This window comes from Centroberyx gerrardi, chromosome 20, assembly GCF_048128805.1.
Source record: "Centroberyx gerrardi isolate f3 chromosome 20, fCenGer3.hap1.cur.20231027, whole genome shotgun sequence".
Lineage (NCBI taxonomy): Eukaryota > Metazoa > Chordata > Actinopteri > Beryciformes > Berycidae > Centroberyx > Centroberyx gerrardi.
Genome location: NC_136016.1, coordinates 5062354 through 5078131, shown reverse-complemented (window position 1 = coordinate 5078131; position 15778 = coordinate 5062354). Strand labels below are relative to the sequence as shown.

The 15778-nt window shown below is 45.3% G+C and overlaps 1 protein-coding gene across 1 annotated transcript in view; it reads left to right on the top strand.

The window, feature by feature from the left end:
• Nucleotides 1-15778, top strand: part of dnah9 (dynein, axonemal, heavy chain 9) — a 102628-nt gene that overhangs the window by 78833 nt on the left and 8017 nt on the right. Inside the window, 6 exon segments of the mRNA XM_078290633.1 lie at nucleotides 1931-2124; nucleotides 3043-3191; nucleotides 4824-4951; nucleotides 9740-9967; nucleotides 12470-12661; nucleotides 12853-13044. Of these exon segments, the coding sequence (XP_078146759.1) occupies nucleotides 1931-2124; nucleotides 3043-3191; nucleotides 4824-4951; nucleotides 9740-9967; nucleotides 12470-12661; nucleotides 12853-13044 (1083 nt within the window).

Below are 15778 nucleotides of genomic sequence, written 5' to 3'. Positions count from 1 at the left end.
ACCGAGGGAATTTAGTGACAAGGTAGAGGAGTAGATGCGGATGTGTTTTGACATGTAAATGGATTCCACTAGATCAAATTTCTCCTCCACTTTCATTCGCTGTGCAGATTTCCTCGCCAAAAGATGAATAATCAATACAAAATCAATAAAGCCCCCAAAATGTGACGCTCCGGCAAAAAGACAGAGCTATAGTTGATACTCTTGAGATGTATTAAACAGAGAAATCTTTGCTGTTTTGCTGCACAAAGACTTAAATGGTAGACTAGTCCCGTCCTTAAAATCCCGTCCTGGAGGCCCCTAGGTGTCGAAAATCTCGCTAAACATTTTCCAGCAGTAAAACATTAAATTCCCAGCTACATCTTTCAAAGCAAACTTTCTTTTTTTCTTCCACTGGCCTGTCATGTATGAGAGGCATGACTGAAATCCGCAATTTCCCCGAAGTTATTTTACCACTTAGCTGGTTCCAGCCCAGCGTAGACGGGGGCTTCGCACAATGTAACGCGCGGGGCCGAGTCTCCCGGCAACAACGCGCCATTAAAGTGAAAACATGTCTAAAAAGCCAGCGGCGTCATCAGAGTCTGTGTTCTCTATTTCACCCAACCCCCAAGTACGACAGCGTCTAGGTTCTCCGGGGGCCCCGCGTCGCCCCGTGACCCCGGTGTGTTTTACCGTCGGAGGGCAGCGGGACGAACTCTCCAGGCCCGGGGTTCTGCTTAAAGAGCAGACGTCTGGCAGCGCGAACCCGCGGACATCAAGCGGCAGAGGTTCCCCCTCTTGTCAGATCGGTTTAGCGGCAAACGAAGCCCTAATGGCAAGCATGTTTTTTAGGCTCCGGCGCTCATGAATTTTTCAATCTGTACCGCCTAGAATATTAACTTAGCCCGAACCCCCTCTGAAGGTTCGGAGTCGGCCTCTCCCCCCCCGCCCCGACCGCACTCAACCTCGACGTTTAAGGCCCCCGCTAATCAAATTCTGTCACTCGATTTCTTATCGCGGCTGGAAGCATAATCAGTTGGAGAGCTTTAAAGGAGGATAAGATCCTCTGATTGCCTGGCCCTCTTGATGATATTAGCGGGAGCAGGAATCCCACGAGGCCCGGCGTATTCTCCCCTGGCTGGGGCTGAGAGGCTGCCAACCAGCCTGCGGTAATTAACCAAACTGAGTCGAAGTGAAGGACTCGGAGCCGCGCCACTTCATCTTACTTCGCCGTGCCGGCCCGCCTCGCGCCCCGGCGGCGAGCGGTCGCACAATAGCGGAAAAAAAGGAGGGATTTTATGGTTATATACGGTTTCATTTCCTTTCAGTGATTTGTTCTGGGGGGGGTTTGGGGGGAAGCTCTTTCTCTGTTTTTGCAACATATTCCCATGACACCTTGTATGTGTCTCCTGTGGGCCTTTTTCTGGACACTGTACATACTGTATAGAAGAAACAGTGAGCACATTTGTGTGTGTGTGTGTGTGTGTGTGAGTGTATGCCTGCCTGAGACTGCACTGCGTGACACCGCTGTTCTCCAGAGATGAGATAAGGCGTCTGTCAGTTGGGGCGCCACAATGAAGCCCCTACCGCTTCTGCAACGGATGCATATTCAGTACCCCCCCCCCGCCAACCACCCCCCCGTCCCATTATTAAAGAGATCGTGTTTACTCAGCGTTTTCTGTTTGAATAAACATCATTTATATACGCGTGAGGACAGATAAGCACTCCTGTCCCTTTTATTTGTCACTTTTTTTTCCCCCCAACTTTTCTCCCTTTGTGGCATTTTTTTTTTTTTTTAGGCAGCAAACAATGCCGAGCGCCTTTTGTTGTTCATTATGAAAAGTTTCTGAAGTGGTCAAAAACTTCACTGATAACAAATTCCAACAATTCCGGTAGGCAGTTTTCCCGGCTGAGACTGTACAAAATCGATGTTTTCTACCCCCCCAACCGCCAGTCCCTGTGCTCCATGGACGAGTTCAGGAACCTGGACAGAGACATTGAGGGCTCGGCCAAGCGCTGGAAGAAGTTCGTGGAGTCCGAGTGTCCGGAGAAGGAGAAATTCCCGCAGGAGTGGAAGAGCAAGACGTCGCTCCAGCGGCTGTGCATGATGAGAGCCATGAGGCCTGACCGCATGACGTACGCCGTCAGGTGAGAGGTCGAACCCCAGCTTTCCCTTTGACCCGTGCCCTCTTCCGGCAAGTGAAGCACCTTAATGACCTGTGCTGTACCGAAAGGGTAGAGGTGATACATGTTAACCTTTGGCTTCCACTTTCGCTTGACGGGGGCGTCTGCGCTCGCCGCCATGTTTGTCTTTGTTGCTCAGAAGTAGCAGCAATTACACGGCTTTGCAGCTGCAATCAATGGGCCTCATTTATCAAACCAGACTGTAGTCTCAATTAGGAAAACAAATAAGCTCTCAACCTCTATCCAGGAGCGTCATCATAACAAATGGTATGACAAAAAGCTAAAAAGCGCTGTTTGACTCAGAGTGTTGTGAGAGGATATTTAGGCTTCTAATAGGCTGACTCAATTTAAAAGTAGACCTGTGTAATTCACCTGTATGTGGTCTGGGTCAGATCTGATTAGCTATTTACTGATATGGTTCAGCTGCATGTGCTGTTGAAAAGCTTCTGAAATTAGGCTTTAAGCTACTGGTATTTTGTATCAGCCATCACAAGCACATTTGCCTCAATCATATGTGAGCTACTGTATGCGTCAGCAAGGCTGTTAAATGCAGAGTAGTTTAGTTATAAACAAGCAACACATTGAGACCCAATACTTACAATAAGTTTAATATCTGTATTTAAATAAAAATGGAGGGTTTGGTTGAGTCTACAGCAGCAGATCTTGATGTTTTAAAGGCCAAAGGATTTAATCCAGACAGTTTGAAGAGAGCCACTGACGACACAGCCGTGCCTTGAGTTAATGTTTCTCTAAAGCTGGCTGTCCATCTAATGCACTGTACTACACAAGACACTCCTCAGACATCCTAAAGTTATCCAGGTTGCCGGTCAAAGATAACAAAGAAAGTATTGAGGAGAGCATAGTCTCATCTTCCCCTCGCAGAGACTTTGTGGAGGAGAAACTGGGCAGCAAGTACGTGATTGGCAGATCGCTGGACTTCGCCGTCTCCTTTGAAGAGTCGGGCCCGGCCACGCCCATGTTCTTCATCCTCTCTCCTGGCGTTGACCCTTTGAAGGATGTGGAGAAACATGGTAATGCCGTCACATGCTTTATCTTTAATAAGCCAGAAAAACCCCAGCCTCTTTCATATAGCGTACTTTTCTCCTGTCATTTCCTTGTATCACAGGATCATGTGGGATCTTAGAGAAACAGCCCATTAAAGTCAAGTGCAGGTTAACCTGCATGCATGAACGCCAGTTTGATTCCTACTCCATAAGATTATCAGTCCGAACAGCAGTCCTCCCCAACACATCTGCCATGCAATGATCTGCTGTGATATCAGCCGCTGTTGCCAATGCACAACAGGCTCTGTGTGGTGAGATTGAAGGGATTATACTAAAGGTCACAAATATATGAGACGGCACCACTGGTGTATTAGGGGCGGCAGAAAGTAAATGTCATTGGTTTTAGAGTTACTTTACATTCCTGTATGAATAATGCGGATCGCAGCAGGATGCGCCGTTTTGATTTTTGACCAAAATTATGCTGAAAGCCAAAGCTTTTGTACTGACCTGGAACGGGGCGGCATCACAGCTTGACACTTCTGCATCTGTTGCCAAATATTTCAGTCAGTGGGTATTTGATGTCGGCTCTATGAAATATTCAGATTGAAGGGATTGTATCAGTTTTCTGGAACAAAGAGGAATCTTTTTTCCGAGATTTCCAGTGTTTCAGCTGCTACTGAGTCCGCACATATTTTCAAAAGCCCATTGCTCTCGAATGCTGTATTTCTGCATTTGAGTAATTCATCATGATGATTCATGCAGTGTTACTGTTTTTGTTTTATTTGACGTCCGGTTTCTTATTTCTGCCTGACAATGACTCATTTGCAATGACAATATACCATAGATTCATTTCAGTGTCACAATATAGTGTGAGTGTTGTCACTTACATACAGCATTTTTAGATGTGACTGGAACGTTTCGTTAAATAGGCCCTAGAGCTGTGCTCCATAGACACGCCTTCAGTCCTATGTGAAACCCTCCATCCTCTCATCATATAATAGGAGTGAGCGCTCTCCCACTGCAGCTGCCTGTAAGGGGGGTGATTATTGATTATCAACACCCTCGCTGTGAGCGTAGTCAATCACATCAAAGCAAAAAGTAACCAGTCGCTGAGAGAGCGCGGTGATGATGAGCAGCAGCAGCCGCATTACTCTGAACCAGTTGCTTTTCCATTATAGCTGTGACTATCGGGTTTATCATTTGTATTAGGCCTCAATTAGATTTTCATTAGATATGATTATGGGATTTGGTATGCTCTTGCAGGGGGCTAATGTCCCTGAGATAAAACCTCACTGTCTGCCGGGCTGCAGGTTGGAGTTTTAGTTCTACAAACATTTTTCAGAGAGTTGCTCTGGAGGCAGAAATAATCTCATTGGTTGAATTAAACCTCAATGGGCAGAGCCAAAGTACCACAGTTTTTCTTGCTAGGTAACCCTAGACTAAAGCCCAGTGAAAAAGGCCAGGCTAGTTAGCCTAACTGACCTTCCAAGTTCAAACTAGCCATACTAGCCTATAGCTGCGTAGGTAAGCTAGCAAGCTAGCCTGCTAATCTTTCAAGATCATGAATGAAAATACATACTTTGACCAGAGATGCTTCTTTGCTATTCAAGCTTGCCAGAAAGTATTTTGTTTGACATTTTGCTTGTCTGTTTCTTTCAGGAAGGAAGCTCGGTTACACATTTGACAACAAGAACTTCCACAATGTTTCTCTAGGTCAGGGTCAGGAGGTCGTAGCTGAACAAGCTCTCGACTTGGCAGCTAAGGAGGGCCACTGGGTGATACTACAGGTAGCCTACATACACACACACACACACACACACACACACACACACAAGCACATACAGTACACACACAGTAGACACGGCCATTAAACATAGTAAAAAACAGAAAAAAAATCCACAAAATTCACAAAACAGACTTAATTGCGCTGCCAAGGAAATAGTGCACCATCACTGTTCATGCATATTTAAGTTCAGTAATTCATATGCATAATCCATATGCATTTTGGTGCATCCAATTCGCAAAGATCATTTGTGTGCCTTTGTGGTCCAAAGACATTATTCATGCGTTTGTCTCGTCGATAATTAGGAATTTGCGATCAGTGCTAATTGTGCGGGCGCGGGACTTGATGTGGAGTAGTATCTAACTGTGGTATTTAATAGAGAGCACAAGGAATACTGTGGTGTATTTTACACTCATGAAGTAAATCCCTACAAGTCCACAGTCTCACAGAAGAGCACAGTGAGCCCTAATTAGTTTACATTTTAATGTCTTGACAACCCATATCATATAGATGCACATGTAAGAGTTTCCTTTTATTTCACCCTGTATATTAGCCAAGCTGCTCTTCTACAGTAAAATGCTTTAAAAAATCTTCTATACAAGGATGATAAGAGGAAAGAGGATAGATCCCTCACTATACTGTCCAGTCCTTAGCATGCAGCCTGTGTCCATAGCATCTTCCATGCCTTTTCAAATGTCAGTGAACAACGCATACAAACTCCCACTCCCACCTACACACACACACACACACACACACACACATAATTGTTGCCACATGGGTGGGGTTTACTGCATAAGGACAATTCAGATAGTAATAAGAAATGTATATAGTTTATTGGCTTTCAGACACTTTACTGTGATACTGTGATTTTACTGTGTGATGCAGGCACACACAAACACACACAAATACAAATATTTGTATTTGGTTGAGTCTACAAATGTAGACTCAACCAAATACAGGGTTAATTTGTGCTAAGGATTTTCTATTCAGGAGTGCCTTCAGGTGGCATTTCCTTTATTTGTGTGTGTGCGCGATGCGAACGGTGTTTATGATCACATTGTTTTTCCACTGCATATTTGATCGGCTGTTTGCTTTCCTCCCCGCGTTCGTCCACGCGGAAAAAGTGAATTTAATTTTCTGCAGAAAATTCCCTAACTGAAAAAAGTAGCTCGGCATTATACAGTACAATATCTACAGCCTTGGTGTCTGTTCTCCTCTTATCTGGAGGGCAAGGCTGGCGTTTGCATTTTAAGTGAAAACCTTTGTAGAATTCTAATGGGAAGTATCGACAGATATGAGCCGCAGACCGGGGCACTGAGGGACACCCTTTTCTTTTAATTCACGCAGCTGGTAGATGTAAAAAAATAAAAAATAAAAAAAAGGATTGGGGCGCCATCGCTCCCTGCCCCAGACCCTGGATAGCACAGACAAGCAGTTGTTTAATTACCTTTGCATAAGAGTCCCGATCGATAGGCTTAAAAAGGCCTCGTCCCCCTGGCAACCAACCTCCCACTCGCTTTATCATCGCCTGTCTGTTTGTCTGCCCACTGAGAGCCACCCCCGTGGCACCGGCCGGGGGGTGGGGGGGGTGGGGGGGTATCATATTCTCCTTTTTCTCCTCCTTTTTACCAACGGTATCCATCTTCCCTCCTCTATCCCTCTCGTCCTGCCTGCCTCGAAAACTCCCCCCCCCCCCCCCCTCCCTGTTTCTAGTCTCATCATTTTCTCGCCTCACTCTCTTATCAATCCTCCCATCCCACCTTCCCCAACTCGCCCGCTATCTCTCCCCCCGCACCTTCTCCTCATCTCGGCCGCCCCCCTCCCCTCCCCCCCTTTTCTCACAGTCCACCTTCCCTCTTCCCACCACAGCCGAGCCCCCGGCTCCATCAGCGGAGGGGGGCCTGGGTCAATGGCGGGTTCCCCTCCAGCGAAGGGTAATTATACTGCAGAACAGCAGCTCCTGTTCTGATGGGCCCGGGAGACAGAGATGCAGAAACACTGAAAGCAGCCCACCGGGAGGGAGGGGGGCGGGGGGGAGCTAAGGGGGGAGATGGAGAGGCAATCAATCGGGCAGATTGGAGTTGAATATCCCACATCGGCCAGACTCTGGGAATCGAGTGGCCTAAACCAGCCGGGCCTCTGCGTGCATTCACTTGCTAAAGCCGCCCCATTTTGCAGCCCCCGTGACAGAGAGAGAAACCAGGCGAGACGATTTTCTTGAATTTCTCTCCTCACTTCGCTTTGTAAGGAAGAGCAAGATAGCTTCGGTAGTCTTTTGAAAGTTAAATGATTAATGTATGCCTCTCTCTTTTTGTGGTCCTACATTGCGAGTTGGACAAGATTCATTTTAACTATTGATGCAGAGCTAACTCTTGGAAACGTGTGATGATGAAAAGGAAAAAGCAAGAGAATTCCGGCTACATTGAGAATATCAATATTTTGAACACTATACCCTTCTGAAGTAATAAGATCTAATGAGCATTGAATCATAGCATATCATATTAATTTCTGACATATTTTTATACTTTAATATTTAACGATTTTACACTATCATCCTTCTATCATTATATTGTTTTTTCAGTAGTTTTTTATTGTCCAATTCATAGTGCACTTTCTTTTATACTTTTATAGTGATGGAAAGAGGATAGTTAATTTTTCTCTTTGAAACACCAGTTACTTTTTATAGCCGCTGTGAAATGAAATATAAAATAAAGGCCTTGAAAATCTATAACACACACACGCACACCCACACACACACTTAGACACACACACACTGCATATCTGTTTATTTATCATTGACATTTATATATTTAGAATCAGCATAGTTTGTCATGCTGTCAGTGCCTGCAGAGTGTCGGCAGTCCTGTTTGTCCCTCTGTCCTGTTCGCTGTGTTCCTACGTCAGAGTGGAGTCTGGCTGCTTCCACACTGCAGGGCCGCCTCCTCAATGCTGGAGCCCAGCTGTGCAGCTGTCCTCAGGACCGCTCCTTGATGAATGTGCTGGTGTGTGTGTGTTCCTGTGTGTGCGTGATGGAGAAGGAAAGATTGCGCGTGTGTGCACCTGCATGCGTGTACTGTATATATATGTGTGTGTGCGAGTGTGCGTGTGACAGGCAGTTGGATGTGCCATTGTGCTTTCCCTCAGGTTGTGTTTGATAGCAATGCATCAAAGACCTTGCCAGTGGTGTCTTCTAATGGATTTTAGATTCAAGTTTTATATTATTATGTAAATAGGTGACTCTTTGATGTAGTATCAGCGTCGTCATCGCAGGGGCTGGAAGGCCCTTATCAAGACGAGGTTGAGGGAACAAAAAATGTTGCACCTGAAAGTTAATTAAAAAGCCGTAAAATAGTAGCTGCTCCTCTTGCTGTCTTGTTTGTTTGTCAGTCCGATGGTCTCTTTCTCTCTCTCCGACTCTCTCTCTCTCTCTCTCCCCGTCCCTCCCCCGTCTCCTTTCTCCCAGCCAGAGGATGAATGGTTTCATTACAGTGACAAGTTCTGAGGCAGTCTCTCACTTCGTCTGTTTGCTCCCTTTATTGCCAAACTATTTACATGCCAAGAGGAAGGGTTGTACTCTGGGCTGATGAAAAAGCGCTTGAATTTAGACTTTTAATTTGTATACCATTCATTATTCTCTAAGGCGTCAACTGGCAAACTAACTTCTCCCCGTCGCAGCTTCGAACTCCTCCCGGTCTCCTCTCGCACAACACTCAAACGCAAACTTTTTTTTTTGTCATCTCTCCCAAAAAGCTGACGTTATTTTCCCTGTCGTGTCCTGTCGTTTGGAAAGAGAGCTAACTTCAACTATCATAAGGAAGATTAAATATGGAGAGCAAAGGGAAATGAGAAAGTAAAGAGGCTTATGAATTAATGACTGGAGTTATTAGTGCTGTAATTAGATTTAGGGAATGGGCAGTGCTGCATGGTGGGATGTGGGGGGCTTGGCTGACTCCTTATCATTCACAGGATATCCTGTAAGTGTCAGGACAGTTGAGATGGAAAATTGAGCTCATCCAAGCTTGTGCGACGGTACAAGTCAGCTCTGCTGCCCCAGCTGTACTGAGAGATGAATATGCAGAAAAGTCGGGCTGAAGTCGTGCCGGAGAACGGTCGCTTACTCACAATGTCAGCAAGCTAGAAATGTGTTTCAAGCGCTATGTACCATTTAATTTGGTGCCACATCAAAGTCACAGTGAGGAGAGGAGAATATGCAACATTTTAATTGCTCCCTTTTGCTCGTTGTCATTACAAATGCAAGTTATACCGGCAATGCCAGTGTGAAGTACCTTATTAGGCTATAATGTGTAAGCCATTAAAACCCAGACTTTCACAGATATCCAACAATCAACGTTGCTCTATAGGTTTAGATTAGACTTTCTAACCTGAGGGTGGAGTATTACTCTTGAGCTCCACTATCAATGTTGCGTCGTGTTGCCATCTGACGTTCTCCCTGCTCCACAGGGTGTGTGACGTTGTGAATGGATACACCAGAAAACAACCAATATCAGCTTTATTTCTCTTTATTTCAATGAGGGAGAATGCTTGCACCACCATCGAGAATTGAACCTTGGCGAACACAACGCAAGCAGTGGAGCATCTTTCAGTGCTTTTAAAGGAATCAGTCCTTTGATGGCTGACGGTCGATAGCAATGCCTGATGCCTGATGGCTGTAGTGGAGCGGGGCCGTTAGTTTTGCCCAACAACTCATCTGTCCCCAAACAAGAACTCATGTCTTTCTTAACCCTGTCCTTACTGATCCTGTGTTTCTTTCGGGATGTTCCTCTCCCTGTAGAACATCCACTTGGTGGCTCGCTGGCTGGGCACCCTGGAGAAACGTCTGGAGCAGCACGGGGAGGGAAGCCACGAGAACTTCCGGGTGTTCGTCAGTGCCGAGCCCTCCTCCACCCCGGAGGGACACATCATCCCACAGGGCATCCTGGAGAACTCCATCAAGATCACCAACGAGCCGCCCACCGGCATGCACGCCAACCTGCACAAGGCCCTGGACAACTTCAACCAGGTAACCCTCCTAGGACATGAATACTACATAACTGTTGATAGTCATGGAGGTCATCTAACTGTTGCAGTACACCCACACAATACAGTTCACACATAAGCACTTGTGGGCCTGTATGCACCAATTTAAGCATTTGAGGGCATCAGAAGCTTCACTTTGAAACATGCTATTATTCCTTTCAAAGGACTCATTTTCTTGTTTGCCATGAGCGGCAGTTGAGATATTGCATGCCAATTTTCTCTGTAGATGTCTCATCGAGTTGCCAATTTGCGGCGCTGTAGCAGCCAGCAGATGGGGAGAGTCACCTTTCACTCACCCCAGAATTGCCTGTGACCCGCGGAGGACAGAGGTGTGAACATAATACACACTAACGTCAAAAGCGTGGGTTGTTTGATTCTGCCGGGGGAGTGGGGGAGAAGCCGGTATTATCCGAGGACGAAGATCACAACATAGTCTATTTACTACTTTTTTTGTGAGCGCTATCGGGAAACAGCTACACAATATCAAGCTTTAGGGCTGTTATATAACCCCCATAGTTAGAATGGATCAGTGCGCTGCAGTGGCCTCTCCCAGCCGTTCTTTACCTTATCAGTTCGTCGTCTCTATCTAAGCCTTACCATTACCTCCGTGCTTCGCTGCCAATGCATCTTCCTCCACACCATTACCTGAGTGCTCAGCTTCCTCCCAGTCCATTTCCACGATCCTTAGTTTGCCGATGTCTATCTGCCTGATAAGTGCAGCGTGCTTTGTGAGCCTCGCCGTACGCAGGGTCCGGGGAGGTCCACTAAGGTAAGTGTGGGGAGTATTCCAGTCATGTAGACTCAGTGAAAGCTAATCAATGGTAGGCTAACGCTCTGTAATAGCCCACCCGCGTGGCTAAAGCCAGCGCTAAGCCAGAGAAATGACAGTTTCTTTCCTCTTGACCTTTTCAGTGGGAGATGCATACAGACCCAATGTCAATTCCCATCCCCAGGACCCCATAAGATGGGTTGTGGATGAGTCAGGATTGGCTAAAGCAGAGGACTAGCACCATGGTGTGGGGTTTTTACTGGGATAACAGTTGTATAAAACTACTGCAAAATAGGCTATTATGGATTTAAGAATATCCTGCCTGCTGAAAAGTGTAAATACTTGCTACTATCATATGTGTTGGTGTGTTTCAGGGTCTAAAAGTAATGTGTCGATTATGGTGGATTTACTTTATCTGATGTATGGCCATTTTTATGAATGTTTACCGGGTAAGACTTTATTTTGACAGTCCACTGTTGACTCTACAACATGTTAGACTGTCAAGATTTGTCTTAACAGACAAGTAACATGTTTCCAATCAACCACTAATAGATTATAAGGGGCATCTCAAGTGCTAACCAGCATGCTTCATCAACTGAGTATCTGTTGACTATCAGCTAGGAAGAAACACATTCCTACATATGGAATTGTTTTGTGAGTCAATAGCCTTACTGTCTTATAACCTGAAGTGGATAGTCTGTTGAAACAATTATTTCTTTTCTTCAGCTGATACACTGAATATGAATTGATACATTGTTGAGAGTCAACAGTGGACTATCAAAATAAAGCAATACTGTTTACTGTAGTGGAATGCCAATTACAGATCACACAAAGCCACAAAACTTCAGTTTATTGCTGAATTTCAGGGAATTTCAGTTCACACTCATGCATACCCTGGTGGTCTGGTCTTGGACCACTAGCAGCTCATGGACAGTGAAGTGTGTTTGTGTGTGTGTGTCTGTGTGTTTATGTGTCTTCCTCTCTCTTTCGGCCTGTGATCTGTGTGCATGTCCCTTCTCTCCAGTCCACAGGTCGTGAATAGGGAGGCTATGCTTCTCTTTCAGCTGTGTTGAGCAGAGGAGTACTGTGCAGAATATTAACTAAATCTCTGAGAGAGAGTGTGTGTGTGTGTGTAGAAGTCTGACTGCTCTGTTTTTATGTGTGTGTGTGTGTGTGTGTGTGTGTGCATTGGAGGAGTCAGCTCCCTAGGGCACTGCAGTAGGGGAAGCGAAAGGGCCTTCACCGCAGCACTCACCATGACACATGCTGGAATAAAGAGAATTTAGGCTCCCTATTTCCATAGGGGTTATTGGCATGCTTATTTAACCGTCTTTCCCCCCAGAGATTACAATGCCATTTACGTCCAGTTTTTTTTATTTCCCTGCCTGGAATAATGAGCCTGCGAGACGGTCGGAGGCTGAAAGCGCCTGACAAGTTGTGACAATTAAAAGGGAATCTCATCTTTGGGTTTATTGCCATCTAGTCATCCCGTTGTCTGTCTGTTAGTGCGCCGCACCGCTGGGGACTTGACAAAATAAAACAGATCACAGCCGGCCTGCCACAACTTTTTACCTCTAACACACAGATGTGGCGCCTTTAATGTCGCTGTACAGTTCGGGAGACGAGAGCTTGGCTGACACTCATTGGAGGTGATTTTTTTTAATTTATTTATTTTTTGCTTAAATGTCTGTGTTTCTGCTGTTCTTTCCCTTCCAGGACACTCTGGAAATGTGCGCGCGGGAGAATGAGTTTAAGAGTATATTGTTCGCCCTGTGCTACTTCCATGCGGTGGTGGCAGAGAGGAGGAAGTTTGGTCCTCAGGGCTGGAACAGATCGTACCCCTTTAACACCGGGGACCTGACCATTTCGATCAACGTCCTCTTCAACTACCTGGAGGCCAATTCTAAGGTGTGTGTTTTGGCTTTGGGTGTGTGTGTGCGTACATGTGTGCGTATTGTCTGCTTTCCCCCCTGAAAAAGGATTACAAAGCCCACCGTTTCTAATCTTAATTGGAAATCTAAATGCGTGCGACCTTAGCTTAAAAAAAAACACCGGCCACCTTCTGGCAATGCCACGTCCCTTCTATCCCTAATTCCCAGGTGCCGTATGATGACCTGCGCTACCTGTTTGGTGAGATCATGTACGGGGGTCACATCACAGACGACTGGGACCGCCGTCTGTGTCGGACCTACCTGGAGGAGTTTATCAGGCCCGAGATGATGGAGGGCGAGGTCTACCTAGCGCCTGGCTTCCCCCTGCCTGGAAACATGGACTACAACAGCTACCACCAGGTGAGACAGAGAAGACTGCCGCTTGCATCAGGCCCGACCCAGCCACCACATCATATGAAACTTTAATGGAACTGGGTCATTTCAGCAGCAAATAACCCCAGGGGTCCTTGAAGGGGATTCCATGTCCCCAGTAAAATGAGTAACTATAATTGAATTTACTAGAAATGATCCCATTTAGAGAATATTTAAACCTAAAAGAATTACCTTTTTAATAGGTTCCTCTCTCACCACTATTATCTCCCACATACAGTGCAGAGTTATACAATTCAATGTTAAATCAACAACAGCAAAAATTTTCCCATATGGGTTCCTGGGACAAAGCAGGTTGGCTAACTTCAAGGCAAACTTGAATGGCAAAGAAGGAACTCTAGTTCAAATAAAAAATGTAAAAGGAAATTATTTTTTCATTCATTTGTGATCTTGGCATTCAATAAGTTTAAGCCCTCTTTCCTATCTCCTCACCTCCTCTCCTATACATCCATGCTCCCTCATTGGCCTACTTTGTGCTCACACACTATCTTGTTGACTACTTCCTAGCATCTGCTTTCATGTCACCAACCTAATCCCGTGACTCGCCCACTCAGTGTTAACAGGGCAAGGTGAAGAATGAAAGCCCAGGAGCAGCTGAAAGAGTGGCACTGTTCGGAAGGTCAGCATGCTAGCTAACTAGCTTACCTAGATAGATATGGCTAGCTTGGAATGTCAGCTAGGCTAACTGGCTAACCTAGATAACATATGGCTACATTGCATTTTTTCACTTAGTAGCAACAGTGCTAGGATTCATAATATTAGCTACCTCCTCTTTTAGCCATTGCCCTTTTCACTGGGCTTCAGCTTAATGTTACTTAGCCAGAAAAACTGTTTTTTTTGTCTCTGCCAGTTGATGTTTAACTCAACCAATGAGATTAGTTCTGCCATGAAAGCAGCTCTGCTTCCAAGAAATATTTCTATTACTAAAACTCCAAACTACCGGGACAAAATCATTTTCCGTGTATGTGTCTATTTGGAGGGCTTTGACATGAAAACGTTTGAAAACCCCTGAATTACTGAATGTTTGCAGGATATGAAAAATAACATCCGTAGAACATACTGAGACAAAGAAAAATGCAGTTGTACAAATATAAAAGGTCATGAAAGTGGAAAACAAGGGGTACTGGATGAGTCATACAGCACACCATTTTTAGACTCATGGACTCCAACATGGTATTAAAGAATAGATTCTGTAAAAGCAGGTATAGCCTATCAATATCACATTTTAAAATACAATAAGCATACAACAAACAACAGCAGCCTTTTGCACTTCCCATGTGTGAGAACATCTTTAATAACTCTTGACATGATCAAGTTTGACTTGGCTTCAGACACGGCTCCAGGTATTATCGGGTTACTGGTTTACCTCAGTCTACCTCATACAAGTCATGTAATGTTATCTATCATTTAAGATAAACCTTGAGATTGACAGGGCAAAATCAGAAACGAGGCAGGTTGTTGTGTCAACTGCTGAAGCATACTGTAAATGCTCATATATAATTTATCACTCTTAGGGGGGAAAATGAATAAATAAGCTAAGCCAAGCATATTGTGTTCATTTTGGTTCAGAATCTGGATGGATGTGGTACAGTGTTTTTTTTGGGCGGGGGGGGGGGGTCTGGGTTGGCACTTCTTGTTATGACAGCAGGAACTGGCATCACTGGTGTCCCTTTTACAACAAAAAAAAAACAAAAAACCAACTGCCAACATTTATATCAATAATGCTGGCTCACAAAAATGTCTGCCGGGTGCTTGCAGACCAGTCCAGATTTCTCCCACCGGATCCCCCGGGAGAACCAGAGGCAGCGGGGAGGACCACTTGTATTTCATTTTTTCCTCACTCTGGGGGTGCTGCTGCTCACCGGGCACGTCCCGGCCGTCATCGCCGCTCCGGTAGGAAGGGCTGGAACGTTTTTCGGATTTGGCCACCGCCGCCTGCACAGCACAAGCTGGGAGTCGAGCGGTTGAGATTTTGGCCGAAGAACAGGGACTGTAAAGGCCTGTGGGTCCCCAGAGGTCTGTTAGGCCACCGCCTCCCCCACAGCCATCTGGAGCGAACTTGCTCTGTATACAGTGTAAATAGGGAGAGGAGAGGGTGGGATGGGCACTGAGGACTTGGTGAATCAGCATTTTGATGCTTCTTTGAACAACATAGGTGTGCGCAATCAACAAAAGTTCGCCAGCGACTACAGAGGAGATCAAAGAAGCCGACTACAAAAGTGTTCCTGTATTAAAAGCCAATATATTTTCCATCGAGACTTTCATCAGGACATTATGATTAGAAGAGCTTTTTTATTTAATGTAAGTGCCCCGCAAAAAGCACTCTTTTTCAATTGAGCCTCGACTTTCATCTGCTCCAACTTAAAAGCATATTGATATTCATTATGGCCCAGCAGATGGAAAATGGCGCGCTTGTTATGGTCATTAACGGTCTCCCAATTGATCCCGAGGTGTTTGAATACCACCCAAAATTATCTCATCGTTTAAATGCTTCCGTTCTTCTCCTTTGTCAGCAAGAATACACCTGACTAGAAAAAAAAGTGTGGTGAAAACATAAAAAAAAACAACTTGTCCTCTGCTCTTTTATCAGGAAATAACTGCTTGTCTTCTTACTGTTAATCTAAGATCATCTAGATCTAAGGATGGATGTTTGACATGTTGTCACCTTGGGGCAAAAACCTTGGATTTAAAATGTCAACGTTTC